At 38.9% G+C, this 17873-nt stretch overlaps 1 protein-coding gene across 9 annotated transcripts in view; it reads left to right on the top strand.

Annotated features, from left to right (window-relative positions):
- LOC124252825 (nuclear hormone receptor HR96-like) overlaps nucleotides 1-17873 on the top strand; it is a 316210-nt gene that overhangs the window by 197084 nt on the left and 101253 nt on the right. Inside the window, exon 1 of one of the 9 annotated variants that reach the window (XM_046686567.1) lies at nucleotides 5029-5556. The exons of the other annotated variants lie outside the window; for them this stretch is intronic. Coding sequence (XP_046542523.1) covers nucleotides 5494-5556 — 63 coding nt within the window. The 5' untranslated portion in view covers nucleotides 5029-5493. Of the gene's footprint in view, nucleotides 1-5028; nucleotides 5557-17873 lie in introns of those variants that run through there. 9 annotated transcript variants of the gene reach the window in all.

Raw genomic sequence — 17873 nt, 5'->3', positions numbered from 1 at the left:
TGTCTCTCAGTCTCTGAACCACATTATTTTCCCTACAACCTATCCCTCCTGCAATGCTAAAGCCCTAAAAAAGCAAGTCTAGATTTCCCTAGTCTGTCTCTCAGTCCCTGAACCACATTATTTTCCCTACAGCCAAGCCCTCCTGCAATGCCAAAGCCCTAAATAAAGCAAGTCTAGATTTCCCTAGTCTGTCTCTCAGTCTCTGAACCACATTATTTTCCCTACTGCCAAGCCCTCCTGCAATGCTAAAGCCCTAAATAAAGCAAGTCTAGATTTCCCTAGTCTGTCTCTCAGTCTCTGAACCACATTATTTTCCCTACAACCAAGCTCTCCTGCAATGCCAAAGCCCTAAATAAAGCAAGTTTAGATTTCCCTAGTCTGTCTCTCAGTCCCTGAACCACATTATTTTCCCTACAGCCAAGCCTTCCTGCAATGCCAAAGCCCTAAATAAAGCAAGTCTAGATTTCCCTAGTCTGTCTCTCAGTCTCTGAACCACATTATTTTCCCTACAGCCAAGCCCTCCTGCAATGCTAAAGCCCTAAATAAAGCAAGTCTAGATTTCCCTAGTCTGTCTCTCAGTCTCTGAACCACATTATTTTCCCTACAACCTATCCCTCCTGCAATGCTAAAGCCCTAAATAAAGCAAGTCTAGATTTCCCTAGTCTGTCTCTCCCATCTCTGAACCACATTATTTTCCCTACAGCCAAGCCCTCCTGCAATGCTAAAGCCCTAAATAAAGCAAGTCTAGATTTCCCTAGTCTGTCTCTCAGTCTCTGAACCACATTATTTTCCCTACAGCTAAGCCCTCCTGCAATGCCAAAGCCCTAAATAAAGCAAGTTTAGATTTCCCTAGTCTGTCTCTCAGTCTCTGAACCACATTATTTTCCCTACAGCTAAGCTCTCCTGCAATGCCAAAGCCCTAAATAAAGCAAGTCTAGATTTCCCTAGTCTGTCTCTCAGTCCCTGAACCACATTATTTTCCCTACAGCCAAGCCCTCCTGCAATGCCAAAGCCCCAAATAAAGCAAGTTTAGATTTCCCCAGGTTCAGAATCTCTGGTCTCCCTGGGGCGAAGACCTTTTCAATTTAAATTTGTTTGTTTGTTGCAATCAAAATGATATATATTCAGAGACTAGATGTGTGTATACACCAGAGTCAAGTTTAGGCTCCTTCAAACTATAACTACCAATAATAGTTAAAGATTTATCAAAAGTTGTTTTAACAGGTACAGGTACTAAAATGTGTTTTTGCCTTTAACATTACAGGAAAGGAAATAATTATTTGTCCACTAAATCTGCACTGTGTTGTTTGTCGTGGGTGAAGTACACAATTGGCTAGGATATCATTCTTCAATGTAAATCTTCACAGGTTAATTCACAGCTCTTGTATATGTAAATATTTTCACTAAAGTAGTCGCTAGCAACTTCCCTACCTTAACACAACTGGTGTACTATCTCCAACTTAAAGAGCTTGTGATATGTACACAGGCAACACAGTAAAATGAGTCCTATTGAAAATTCAGTTTGAAAAACACAATATGTTTGTTGTGTATTAGAGTTTGAAGAGTTTAAAGCTTTTGTAGTAAACTTGAATTGTAATTTAATATTACCGACATCATAATTCACTGTTGGTTTTATTCATTTTCTTCTTGAATCAATAACATGGCTGTACGCTTTTAAGAGTGGACGATGTCAGAGTATGAAATTCTAAACATTAAACGAAAACTCCATATTTCATTTACGCCTGTCGATTCTTATCATGATCATTAAATATTCATCGGGAAGAGACGACTCCTCGCCTTTTGGACTGACTCCTCGCCTTTTGGTCCGGTGATAATGAAACATGATATTATATATTATTCATCACCTGACACTCCTGTGGATCGACATAGACTACTTATGCATCTGCTTTGTTAAAGATACGCCTTGAAACTGTCTGATTATAACATGAAAGAGATGATGAAAACTCAAATGCTGTGGTCAAGAGATAGGACGTGTTGGCCCACAGATTTGACATCGCATGTGCGTTTGAGTGCAGTTTACAGCTTAGATTGAACAGCATGACAGGACACTCCATCCTTGCTGTGTATACAGCTGTAAAACTACTGTAATGGAACACTGGGACCATTTGAGCAGAAGATCTTGAGACGTTAATTTCTGGCATGCTGGTTGAGACCAGCTGATATACACTGTGGTGGTATTGAATCTTAGTTGTTGATGAAGATTGTTGGATTCTGTAAGGTGGTGTATGTGTTGTAGTTCATCTAACTGTAAACATTACTATGGTATCTTTAGTCGATGACTCACAAGCCACACCTCAACACACCAGTACTACTCACACCACACCATGTCACACCACAACTACTCACACCACACCACACACACACCAGAACATCACACCACACCATGTCACACCACACCATGTCACACCAGTACAATCTCACACCACACCATGTCATCACCTCAACTAGTACTACACACACACCATGTCATCACACACCTCATCACACACACATGTCACTACTCAACACACCACACCATGTCACACCAGTACAACTCACACCACACCATGTCACACCACACCTCATCACACCACACCATGTCACACCACACCTCATCACACCACACCACAACACACCAGAACTACTCACACCACACCATGTCACATCACACCTCATCACACATCACACTACACCACACACCACACCATGGCACAAGACACCAGAACTACTCATACCACACCATGTCACACCACACCTCATCACACCAGTACAACTCACACCACACCATGTCACATCACCTCAACACACCAGTACTACTCACACCACACCATGTCACATCACATCACCTCAACACACCAGTACTACTCACACCACACCATGTCACACCACACCTCAACACACCAGTACTACTCACACCACACCACACCTCAACACACCAGAACTACTCACACCACACCACACCTCATCACACCAGTACTACTCACACCACACCATGTCACATCACCTCATCACACCAGTACTACTCACACCACACCATGTCACATCACCTCATCACACCAGTACTACTCACACCACACCATGTCACATCACCTCATCATACCAGAACTACTCACACCACACCATGTCACATCACCTCATCACACCAGAACAAATCACACCACACCATATCACATCACCTCATCACACCAGAACTACTCACTCAACACACCAGAACCACTCACACAACACACCAGAACCACTCACACAACACACTAGAACCACTCACCCAACACACTAGAACCACTCACCCAACACACCAGAACCACTCACCCAACACACCAGAACCACTCACCCAACACACCAGAACCACTCACACAACACACCAGAACCACTCACACAACACACCAGAACCACTCACACAACACACTAGAACCACTCACCCAACACACCAGAACCACTCACCCAACACACTAGAACCACTCACCCAACACACCAGAACCACTCACCCAACACACTAGAACCACTCACACAACACACCAGAACACACCAGAACCACTCACACAACACACCAGAACCACTCACACAACACACCAGAACCACTCACACAACACACCAGAACCACTCACACAACACACCAGAACCACTCACACAACACACTAGAACCACTCACACAACACACCAGAACCACTCACCCAACACACTAGAACCACTCACCCAACACACCAGAACCACTCACCCAACACACCAGAACCACTCACACAACACACCAGAACCACTCACACAACACACCAGAACCACTCACACAACACACCAGAACCACTCACACAACACACCAGAACCACAACACACACAACAACACACCAGAACCACTCACACAACACACACCAGAACCACTCACCCAACACACCAGAACCACTCACCCAACACAACACACCAGAACCACTCACCCACACACCAGAACCACTTCACCACAACCACACACAACACACCAGAACCACTCACACAACACACCAGAACCACTCACCCAACACACTAGAACCACTCACACAACACACCAGAACCACTCACCCAACACACCAGAACCACTCACACAACACACCAGAACCACTCACCCAACACACCAGAACCACTCACACAACACACCAGAACCACTCACCCAACACACCAGAACCACTCACCCAACACACCAGAACCACTCACCCAACACACCAGAACCACAACACACCAGAACCACTCACCCAACACACCAGAACCACTCACAACACACCACACCACCAGAACCACTCACACAACACACCAGAACCACACCCACACACCAGAACCACTCACACAACACACCAGAACCACTCACCCAACACACCAGAACCACTCACCCAACACACCAGAACCACTCACACAACAACACACCAGAACCACTCACACAACACACTTCACCACACCACCACTCACACAACACACCAGAACCACTCACACAACACACCAGAACCACTCACCCACAACACACCAGAACCACTCACACAACACACCAGAACCACTCACCCAACACACCAGAACCACTCACCCAACACACCAGAACCACTCACACAACACACTTCACCACACCACACTACTATTTTTACCTCCATGCACCAAACAGTTTTTCAGTGCATAAACGTAATAGCTTTTAAGGTAACACATGAACAATATAATGTTGTGTGACTGGGAATCTGTTTCCCTGGCACACTGTCATTATGCAGCAGGCACTGTTCACACCTGACGCTTACAAACATCAAACAGAATGCATAAAAAACAAATGGTCTTTTATAAGATGTGTCATGTTTTTAATGATTTAATTTACTCAAAAATGTTTTTTGATATACCTCAGTAAAAAAGGCTTTATCATGATAACAAATTAAACCAGGGATATGTTTTTTTGTAGCACTGAATAAATAACCCTCTGAAATGTTGTGATATTACATTGGACATTTCATAACACCCTCATCATGCACTTTACAAACTACTTCCTTGAAGTGTTTCAGAACAGAATTATAATTATTGCTAAAGTTTACCGAGATCCCACTAACAGGTGTTGAAAACTGACAGGCAGGAGCTGTACACTATACCGTACGGCAGATTCAGTGTTTAAGGAACATGTGAGTGTGCGAGGAGCGTGTGTGTGTATGGATCGAGACAAGCACAGGTTATAGCGTGACCTAGGCGGAATGCCTGTCAAGGTGTGAGAGACCCAATAATTCAGGTATGCTTGGAGCTGCGGGGTAGACCTGGCAGAAACTAGCCCTCCAGGGTTTCACGCTCTCCGAATTAGCCCAGCTCAAGCTTGCCACAGCTAATGTCACATGGTGGAGACGAAAGAAAAGCCAGTGTACATCTTTAGTCAACGGTTTTGTGTTTGAGAATATTTCCGATCTGGAGATAAGTGGGATATAGAAACGTTGTGGACGGTGGTCAGGTGTCTTAGGAGGATCTGAGTGGTGATGCGAATTTGGATTACGACTGTATTGTTTAATAATCTGGATGTACCTGCCAGCGTCGTGGCGACACCGATTTTCCTTGCTGGCATCTTCTTACAGAATACAGGTAGGGGTAGGGGCATGTTTGTCCCCTTTCCTGGAGTTCCGTCCTGGCCATGTTAGGCTGGTTGACACCGTGTCCGGACTCCTGACACGCTGCAGTCAGGGTTTGAAAGTACAGGAGGAAACACACTCACAATACTGATGAAATACGTTCATGGCTTCCTTGTTTGGGATTTGGGACAGTTCAGGGATTCTAGGTCCCAGGGTGGAATAGTTGGGGGATACCATGAAGTGTTAGGCATATTTTCTGGTCACACAAAGGCCAGCTTGTTTGGTATTTGTTTATTATATCTGAGGCCATGTCGGGAATGACTAATACTGGATAAGGGAAATGATATGTGAAAGTGTTTGTCATTACTGGTTAATTACCAATGGTTTGGATGTTGGGTGAGAGCTGTATACAGGTGGAATCATGGGGACAGTTTGTGAGGCAGGTTTGTGATGGTTGTAAGGCTGCCTTATTTGGGTCAACACGTCACACGATCAATACACGTTTATAACCATCCCGGACTGAATGTTTGTATTCAGCATGCCTTGTCGTTAGCGTGTCTGTTGCAGTTATCGACACAACAATATGCATATGGCATGTTATACCATATCAGGTTTCTAGGCTAAGGTGGAACAAGTTATCAATAAAAGCAGATAACAATACTGGGGGGAGAGTGTTCTCATTGATGGATTAAATGTGCAGTGCAACAGTATATATGTAAATACATTTCATCTATGTCATGTTATAAATTTACCACCTTAAACAGGAAAAACTTTAAATTTTGTTTAAATAAGAGTAATTTGTTAATTAGTCAATATGAGCTTTTGTTGCTGAATTTATTGAACTTGTGTTTGAATATTTGTATGGTCCTGCATTACAGTTCAGGAATATTGTAAAAAAGTTAGCTCCACTAATCTATGACTAGTTGTAGACAACCTAATAATGCTGCAATATTCTTTATTGTGATGTAAGGATGTCTTAAACTGTCTCATAGAAATCAGGAAAGAGTGCTGCTTTTCTCTGTATCTGTTCATTGTGAATCATTCCGATGTATGTAATTAAGTGTTGTTCGGGGACAAAACATCATACAATATGCGAACAAAACATGAAAAAAAACAACATTATACGTAACATTTGTTTTTGAGAAAAAAAATTGAAATTGTCTGAAAATATGTATTCTTTGACAATATTTATTGAAGAAATGATCCAGTGTTGAAGATCGTTCTTCTGGAAAACACCACATGTCAGTGACTCATCTTCTGATGATTGCATTTAATCTTAGTACTTATTTATAGCAAACGTATTATTAAAAATGGACTTTTGAATTATTTCATTAAAAACATTTCGTCCATGAATGTTGATATATATCTGCGGCAAAATGAGTAGTCTGCATGTTTTTTCTGAAATCCAAGATAAGAAAAATACACATTCGTCAACACCATTTTTATTTGCTGAAATAGATACATTTGGATTTACTGATATTGAAGCAGTTGTAACACGAGCAGCATGTAATCTTAGTACTTATTTATAGCAAACGTATTATTAAAAATGGACTTTTGAATTATTTCATTAAAAACATTTCGTCCATGAATGTTGATATATATCTGCGGCAAAATGAGTAGTCTGCGTGTTTTTTCTGAAATCCAAGATAAGAAAAATACACATTCATCAACACCATTTTTATATGCTGAAATAGATACATTTGGATTTGCTGATATTGAAGCAGTTGTAACACGAGCAGTATGCAGCACAAACATGTGCATGGTAATATGTCATGGAATATAGCATGTCAAGTAGTAAATATGGATTGGATAACATCCATCAGTGCACCAAATTGTAAATAATGGTACAAATAAATGATAAATATGATGTTGTTATTCATTGATGCAAAGATAAAGATTATCATGCCAGTGTTTGAAATGTTCACATTCCTAAAACAAATTACAGGAAATATTTAGTTTCAAATTCAAATTAATTTTTCCATCAGGGAGAATATCAGGTGGATCTTGCAATGCCTAGGCAGCATGGGTGTTTGTTGTCCTTAAATGATATGTTTATTGGTTTATTTATGTATTTATTTCAAGTTAGACATTTTGGATATGACACGAGGGAAATATATATTAAGTAACGTTGTTTGCTACAGATAACTGGCAAGATGAAAAGGGTGGTGTTACTTTATGTCAATTAGTATTTGTTGTTAGAAAATATTTATATATGTGTTGTCATGTACAGTCTCAAAATATTAAGAGAAGTTATTTGAATGCTAGAGATTACAAGCCCACAGACCAGCTTGCTGTAATATTTTGTAAAAATAGCTTCAGACATGCTTTAATAGCTCCATGATTGCAGGCCTGAGGAAAAAAACAACCATTATCAGTATCAATAACAATATTAAAAAAAAGAAATGAGAACTATTAAGAAACAGAAATCATTTATTTTTTGCAGCACACACTTCACAAGATTCATTAATCCATTGACTTCCATTCCCTTAATGAAATAAAGGTCCAAGCAGTACTTGTACATTAACCACAGTTCCTCTCTACAACCTATTTGACAATTTCATTTCAACTACGCTGTCACAATTAAAGCAAAAGCTTGCTTGGCCAACAGAAAGTGTTTTTTTGAATGGACACTGTAGCCTGCACACTGTTGAAGCATGGAGTTTTGAGATTGTTCGTAAAGTGTATTAACAAGTTTATTGTTGGAGGGGAGGTATTACTGTGAACCTGTTTGTCACACACGAGGCTGTCAAGGGAGGGGTAGAAAAGTCAAAACATATAATCTTTAAAATAAATGAATTTTGCAGTCAATATTTTCACATATATGGACAGGACTATTTCCTTGCTTGATTTGTTTCTGTTGAAATTTGGTTTATTTCATCATATTTTGAATACATGTGAAGATATATTTGATAGCAGGTGCTTGTTGCCTGTCAGCCCTGAAGGCGACAGTGTATGTTTTAAGGCCCCTTCATGTTCTGCAGGATAGGACCCATCTTCTGTATGTCGCTATTTGATAACACAAGTATGCTACCTTCTCAAGTAGGTGGATGTTCAAACAAGGTCAATAATAACATGAACGCATGCAATAACCTGAGAAGGTGATAGTTTTCTTCATCAACAACGGAAGAGGTTATTTCAATATTAAAATTTTATCTCTCGTTGACAACACAACAGATCCATTATTAAAACAGGATTTGAATTCAAACAGTCTGTTGGAGATGAAAGGGTGTTTCTATACCACGTATGATAGGACTTGTGATAAGAATATTATTTTATGTATTTTGATCCTCTAAAGAAGTTTTATAGTCCGGACAATATTGACATTTTATGACACACAGAGTATGGTGAGCCATGAATAGATCTTGTCAGCATATAAATAATGTAGGTCTCTGATGCTTTTTTATAAGAACAAAACATTGATGCCAGAAAATACTCCGTTCTGATTGTCTGCTGAATAGAATTACAGTGGGTGTAAAATAGTAGTGACAATTACCTGGGCACTAGGTGTTCACTGACAGGGGAAATATGCTCTTCACTACCAGTAGGACTTACATACAAGTTAGAAATGATGCACTTGACAGCAATATTTAACTGGACCATACAACTCACTGTTTCCTTCTTCATTCTGGTTGTGTCACAATTGTTTCACCCCCCAGGAAGTTTAGGTGATGATGCTTGTTGTAAGAGGGGATGTAATGGATTTGGTGTTCAAGGTGGCTTGGAATATCAGCTCTGTGTTGGTGGAACAGTTGTAATTGTCAGGATGCTTCCTACGGCATACCTGTGCTAGTTCATACCAACCCACTCACCTTGTCACCCACCAACTTCAAATCAACTTACCCACCTGGTCACCTACCTGCCCTTTCACGAAACCCACCTGCTTTCCCACCCATTCAATGACCCACCCACCTACCTAAACTGCTTTTCCACCCATTCAATCACCCACACACCTACCCACCTGCTTCCCCACCCATTCAATCACCCACCCACCTACCCACCTGTTTCCCCACCCATTCAATCACCCACCCACCTACCCACCTGCTTCCCACCCATTCAATCACCCACCCACCTACCCACCTGCTTCCCCACCCATTCAATCACCCACACACCTACCCACCTGCTTCCCCACCCATTCAATCACCCACACACCTACCCACCTGCTTCCCCACACATTCAATCACCCACCCACCTACCCACCTGCTTCCCCACCCATTCAATCACCCGGAACCACCCACCTACCCACCTGCTTCCCCACCCATTCAATCACCCACACACCTACCCACCTGTTTCCCCACCCATTCAATCACCCACCCACCTACCAACCTGCTTTCCCTACCCATTCAATCACCCACCCACCTACCCACCTGCATTTCCCACCCACCTGTTTTCCCCACCCATTCAATCACCCACCCACCTACCCACCTGCTTTCCCACCCATTCAACACACCTACCCACACACACACACCTACCCACCACCCACCCATGCTTCCCCACCCATCCAATCACCCACACCACCTACCCACCTGCTTCCCCACCCATCTAGTCACCCACACACCTACCCACCTGCTTCCCCACCCATTCAATCAACCACCCACCTACCCACCTGCTTCCCCACCCATCTAGTCACCCACACACCTACCCACCTGTGCTGTCAGTACCTGACCCAGCTATACACATAGGTTGAAGTGCCAATGATGATTTATACACCACTCTCGCACACCTGTTTTTCTCCGCAGACCCAATTTAAAAGTCTATACAATATACAATAATCTTCACTGATGATGGTTTAGTATGCAAAATGTTTCATTTTATGCAAATAAGATATTACAAGTGTATGCATAGATAAGATAAGATAAGACATTTATTGCATAGCATTCCATGAAGAAACAGTGGCAATATTCTATAAGCTACAAATATTTACACAGTAGGTACAAGAAATATAGATACATTTCACACATAAATGATGTACATTATAAAAAAAATTTAGAAATCATGTGGTATAATGACATGGAAATAATATATAATTAGACTATGGTAAGATATAACATTCATTTAAAGTTGTAAAGATGGTGACATATTTTGGAAATTAATTCAGGACTTCTGTTCGTGAAAATTATTAAGAATTGTTCCTTTTTTGAGAGTGTAGTAAATTCTTGGTCATAATATAGCATTGTGTGTATAAGTGATTCCCTTTCTTCGTTATACTTGGTACATGATATTATATGGTGTTACTCATCGTCTAAGACACTGCACATTTCACAGAGACGTTGTTCTAAAGGGGTTGCAGGTTTTGTATATCTTCCAGTTTCAATTTTGAGTTTATGATTACTTAAACGTAGTTTTGAAAAATGTGATCGATGAGCTTTGTTTTGCAATGAAATAGGTAATTTTCGAAGTTTTATAGATGACTTGACCAATCTGTATGTTCTTAATTTGTTATTTGAAGTAGGGGAATCACTTAGTGAATGCTTGAACATGTCTTCACATTTTGACTGGAGTATATTCATGGTAGATAGATTACATTTATTCGTGTTCGCTATTTCAAAAGTTTGCTTTATTTTATTAAGTTTATGAACCCAGCCTATATTGTGATCACAGAGACTGATATTTGCTTCCATGGCATCTTTAAGGATGATATTTGTTGTATTATCTATATGGAACTTGTAATCAATTATCTTTTTGATGATTGGTACTAGTAATGGGTACACACCTAGTTCTGCGCGACAGGCCCAGTTATGTGTTTTCTTGCCTACTCCTAGCAATGATTTACAAAACTGAAGCTGTAGTTTTTCTGGGAGCAGTGTGTCAATATTTTTTTTTAACATTGTAAAATCTACACCCCAGACTTCACAATTGTACAACATTATTGGTTCTATGAGGGTTTTAAATAGTTTTATTGCTAGTTTTACTGGAATATCATCATGAAAGACCGATGTTTTTAATCTATGATAAGCACCTGTGGCTTTCTTAGTGAGTGCTTGAATACAACTTTTGAACTTTCCATTTTCATGTAGTTGTATTCCAAGATATGTGTACCTGTCAGCTGTAGCTATCGTTTTGCCTTGTGCTGACCATTTACAGTTATTGTTGCATTTATTGTTCTTTCCAAAGATAACTACTTTGGATTTTTCATGGTTAATTTGCAGATTATTTATGGTGCAATATCGTGATACATTGTTCAATAGCGTTTGCAATTTAAGGGGTGAATCTGATAATAACACGAGATCATCAGCAAATAATAAATGACATATTTGAATATTATTCAGTTTTACTCCTAGTATTTCTGGTTGTAGATATTTTTGCATATCATTTATAAATATATTAAAGAGTGTTGGTGATAATGTACATCCTTGTCGAACACCAGTGTTTGAAACAAATGGCATAGACAACCCTTGTGATGTTTTTAGCAGGTATTTCACATTTGAGTACAGGGAGTATATGGATTGTAACAGGTTACCATCAATACCATGCATATTTAGTTTATTGAGCAACAGATTCCTGTCAACTGTGTCAAAGGCTTGTTTTAAATCGATAAAGCAAGCATAGATATTCTTGCGCTTACGTTTATATTTATCAATTAGAGTTTTTAGTATGTTACAGGTTTACAAACATTTTAGATATATGTATATATATTACATGTGCTCATATATGTTACAGATGTACATATATATTATGGGTTTGCATATACATCACAGGTGTGCGCGTGCACACGTGCACACACACACACATTGTTATATACAAACTTTGACAATGCACACACACATACGCAGTCGCACACAAATGCACACACACACTCACGCAAATGCACAGAGGAATTATTTCAAAAACTGTTACAATTAGCTTCATTGCGACCAATGGGTATTGACTGCTTGAAATAAGAGGTATTTAAATGCATGCCATTGATGTTGATTGTTCATTTTTTAAGAGGATGTGTCATGAAAAAAATCATGTTTATCTAAATGTTATTCATATTTAACTATGCTGTCATATTGTGACTGTTTTGACAGGGGAACCCCCTCTCTAGCCCCTCATATTGTGAGCAGGTGATTTCAGCAGTGTTCACTGGCATTGCACAACACATGCTGGCTCCACAGTCCCCAAGGTCAGAGGTCAACCACATGGCTAGAATTCACTCTTTTCCCCCAAATCGGAACCAACCCTACTTCCAAGTTTTAGATTTGTTTAGGATGGGTGGTGTTAATTTCAATGAGAGCTCAGTTGGAGGTAAGCTTGGTGATTGTGTATCCCTGACAAGCAGGATGCATGGGGAGTGATATGGACCAGCATATACCAGAGACAAGCAGTGGGCTGTTAATGTGAATGGTGGGTTGAGATTATTGTCTTCAGACAGTCACTGTCATTGTGTGGAGGTTGTGTATTGCTTTGTCATAAAACATGAAAGACATGAACTATGTGCTTGTTGATTTCACCAGCGTACTTGAAGAATGATTGTTGGTTGTGCTATGGATGTGATCAAAGCTGTAAAAATATATGTATCCTTGTGTGTTGCTATGGCAGTGTCTCGCGTGAGACACACCTGCAGTTTTAGAGTTGTCTTGTCGGAAGTTTATAGCCCACTGCCATGTCCACTCTTTGTACATTGTGTACACGTTAACTGACATCGATCCGTCACTGTTTATTTAATTGACATTGAATTGTAAGATGAATGAGCTCTGTCACTTTGTTTCAGATTGGGGTAGAATTGCCTTTAGACATCTATCAAGTTTGTGTGTCATAAAATATGATACATTGTGTAGGTTGATATTGAGAGTGAGAGAGGTGGATTTTTCATGCATGTAACAGAATGTTGTGGACACCTGGCTCGGAACATTGTAGATGAAATGGAAATGGACTTTAAGTCTAGGTAGATAAAAGATGTGTACGAGGAATGAAAATGTGTGGAAGTGAAAATGTGGCAAAGAATGAGATTGTGTGAGAGAAATATAGACACCCATCACTTGTTCATGACGCACTGTAAAGATTTCATGTTACACATGGCAGACATTTCCAAATGTAACAGATCATTGCTTGACACTGTTACATGAAACTCCATGTTTTAACTTATATCATACATTTCTGGTTTCTGGTGCCTGCCCCTGCCTGTACTAGAGACATGTGACACTGGAAAAGCTCACATTTTTGGAAACAGCTGTTTTCATAACTAACTGATAGCTATTCATAAACTTACGCTTTTGTGGAGATATTTTATGATCGTGGAATATTTTTTGTTGCATTTATTGACATAGATGTTGATATCAATCCATCATGTCCAGGGAGCAAATATAGAGTGTAGTGTGTTATGTAAGTATTTGCTATGTCATTATTGAAAGATCTGTAGAATTCCTGTTATCGTCAGTGAAAGCATTGTTAATTGGTGACAGCTCATTCTTCAATTTATAATCACAATGAAATCTGAATTTGTTTTACCATGATAAGATAGATTGCATTTCCAGTGTACAACAGAATAATACAGTCTTATTTTAAAAAATTAAAACATAAAGTAAGACAGCACAAATCAATTTTCTTGTAATTTTTATTGTCTTGAAATGCCATTTCACGGTTCATAAACTTTCATTAAGGCATTATTTCAGCTTTATGTTATGACAAAGGGAAGATAATACTTTCAAGAATATTAGAAGTGTATTTATATTCTGACAGAGCCTTTAGAATGTGTATGCTGAAACAGACTGGCAAGGCAAAAGATACAGTTTCATTGGTTGAAGATATGAAAGTTGATGGCAATTATTGTGCAGATCCATGTTTCTCACTGTGCCGCTGCAGACTTCAACTTAGATACAATGGCACTAGAGTCTGCATTGTGGGATCATTTTTGTAACAAATTCCAAGGCAGATTAAGATAAGATAAGATATTTATTGCATAGCATTCCATGAAGACACAGTGGCAATATTCTATAAACTACAAATATAAACACAATAGGTACAAGAAATATAGATACATTTCATACATAAATGATGTACATTATAACAATTTTTCAGAAATCATGTGGTATAATGACATGGAAATAATATATGAGGAGACTATGGTAAGATATAGAATTCATTTAAAGTTGTAAATATTTTGGAAATTAATTCAGGACTTCTGTTCGTGAAAATTATTAAGAATTGTTCTTTCTCTGAGAGTGTAGTAAATTCTTGGTCATAATAAAGCATTGTGTGTATAAGTGATTCCCTTTCTTCGCTATGCTTGGTACATGATATTATATGGTGCTGCTCATCGTCTAAGACAGTGCACATTAAGTTCATGGATTTCACATACTGGTAAACATGTCAGCAACCCTGAGCTTTTCTCCCTGTTACATGAACATCTGATGTACCTATGTGCAGCTCTGTGATTAGACTAACACTTAGTCATTGAATATATAGAATTTTGATAGTAACAAATAAGCCCATTTGGGAAAATCTAGACTTGCTTCATTTTGGGCTTTTGCATTGCATGGAGGGCTGGGCTGTTGGGTAAATAATGTGGTTCAGGGACAGTGAGACAGACTGCTCTGTGAGATCAGAGTTCTAAGACGTAAGAGTGTTAAACTCACCTCACTCACTCATTCACTGTTTCTCACCTGTGTCCGGTTGATGTAGAGCTATTCATCGTTGATGAGACTTGAAGACAGATTAAAAGCGCATTGTTTACATATTCATTATGTAAACATACTCTTTTTGCTGAAGGAATAATTAAATGTAAATAATTAATATACATATACACTTAGAATATTATCTTGGGCATATATAGACAGGATGGTTGTTCTATATGCACTACCTGCTGATTGCATGTTGCCAGGGGTCTGAATGCATGTGTCAATTCTCCAATCAATACCGTTGTGTTTTACCTTGACATTGATCATAGGGCTGTTTGTTCCATGAACATGTGATGAGCCTACAGGTTGCTCTGTGATGTTTTACATGAGAAATTGTAAGAGTACATTTAGATCTTAGCAGGCAGTGTTACTGACTGGAAAAATATTGCATTTGTCATAACCCTGACACAGACAGTGTTTACAACTAGGGAAATATTGAGATGTATGTGTGATAACCATGACATACAGTGTTTACAACTAGGGAAATATTGAGATGTATGTGTGATAACCATGACATACAGTGTTTACAACTAGGGAAATATTGAGATGTATGTGTGATAACCATGACATACAGTGTTTACAACTAGGGAAATATTGAGATGTATGTGTGATAACCATGACATACAGTGTTTACAACTAGGGAAATATTGAGATGTATGTGTGATTACCATGATATACAGTGTTTACAACTAGGGAAATATTGAGATGTATGTGTGATAACCATGACATACAGTGTTTACAACTAGGGAAATATTGAGATGTATGTGTGATAACGATGCGGACAATGTTTATGACAAGGATTGAGATGTATGTGTGATAACCATGACATACAGTGTTTACAACTAGGGAAATATTGAGATGTATGTGTGATAACGATGACATACAGTGTTTACAACTAGGGAAATATTGAGATGTATGTGTGATAACCATGACATACAGTGTTTACAACTAGGGAAATATTGAGATGTATGTGTGATAACGATGCGGACAGTGTTTATGACAAGGATTGAGATGTATGTGTGATAACCATGACATACAGTGTTTACAACTAGGGAAATATTGAGATGTATGTGTGATAACGATGCGGACAATGTTTATGACAAGGATTGAGATGTATGTGTGATAACCATGACATACAGTGTTTACAACTAAGGAAATATTGAGATGTGTGTGTGATAACCATGACATACAGTGTTTACAACTAGGGAAATATTGAGATGTATGTGTGATAACCATGACATACAGTGTTTACAACTAGGGAAATATTGAGATGTATGTGTGATAACGATGACATACAGTGTTTACAACTAGGGAAATATTGAGATGTATGTGTGATAACGATGACATACAGTGTTTACAACTAGGGAAATATTGAGATGTATGTGTGATAACCATGACATACAGTGTTTACAACTAGGGAAATATTGAGATGTATGTGTGATAACCATGACATACAGTGTTTATGACAAGGGAAATATTGAGATGTATGTGTGATAACCATGACATACAGTGTTTACAACTAGGGAAATATTGAGATGTATGTGTGATAACCATGACATACAGTGTTTACAACTAGGGAAATATTGAGATGTATGTGTGATAACCATGACATACAGTGTTTACAACTAGGGAAATATTGAGATGTATGTGTGATAACCATGACATACAGTGTTTACAACTAGGGAAATATTGAGATGTATGTGTGATAACCATGACATACAGTGTTTACAACTAGGGAAATATTGAGATGTATGTGTGATAACCATGACATACAGTGTTTACAACTAGGGAAATATTGAGATGTATGTGTGATAACCATGACATACAGTGTTTACAACTAGGGAAATATTGAGATGTATGTGTGATAACCATGACATACAGTGTTTACAACTAAGGAAATATTGAGATGTATGTGTGATAACCATGACATACAGTGTTTACAACTAGGGAAATATTGAGATGTATGTGTGATAACCATGACATACAGTGTTTACAACTAGGGAAATATTGAGATGTATGTGTGATAACCATGACATACAGTGTTTACAACTAGGGAAATATTGAGATGTATGTGTGATAACCATGACATACAGTGTTTACAACTAGGGAAATATTGAGATGTATGTGTGATAACCATGACATACAGTGTTTACAACTAGGGAAATATTGAGAGAACCATATATATGTATGATAACCAGTGCAATGTAATGTACTCTAAAAGAATAATACAATCTAGATATTTTTCTGATAATATATTTGTGAGCTCATATTTCACAATGTTTGGGTTCCGGTGATAACTGGTGTAGATGGGAGATTTCATATCGCCTTCCTTGTTATGCTTCCTGGATGTTGGTTGTGTTGTGACATCATCCAAGAGGTAAGTCAGTCAGCCATTGTCTGTCTCCCTGCTGTACAATTAATATTCTACTCAATATTATGGAAATAGTTTTCTGGTCATTTTGAGACACCTGAAACAATCGCAAGTTATGTTCAGTAAAGTTTTCAGTTGATGATTGACAATGATTGAGAGAGTCTACGTACAGAAGTTTCTTCGTTATGATGATAATTATGGTGATTGATGATAATGGGCACAGCCAATGAAATACTTCTTATTTATGATTATGATCTTTGTGAGCCTCATGCCTGTGCTTGGCTGTATGGTATGAGTATCCCTTCCCATGTTTTGGTTCAGTGTAGTGTAGCCTGTATTGATATGAAGGGGATATGACATATT

Source organism: Haliotis rubra, unplaced genomic scaffold (assembly GCF_003918875.1).
Source record: "Haliotis rubra isolate DU_JTF1 unplaced genomic scaffold, ASM391887v1 Scf114, whole genome shotgun sequence".
NCBI classification, from domain to species: domain Eukaryota; kingdom Metazoa; phylum Mollusca; class Gastropoda; order Lepetellida; family Haliotidae; genus Haliotis; species Haliotis rubra.
The sequence above is the reverse complement of the archived record's forward strand: the minus strand, read 5'-3'. Positions and strand labels throughout refer to the sequence as shown.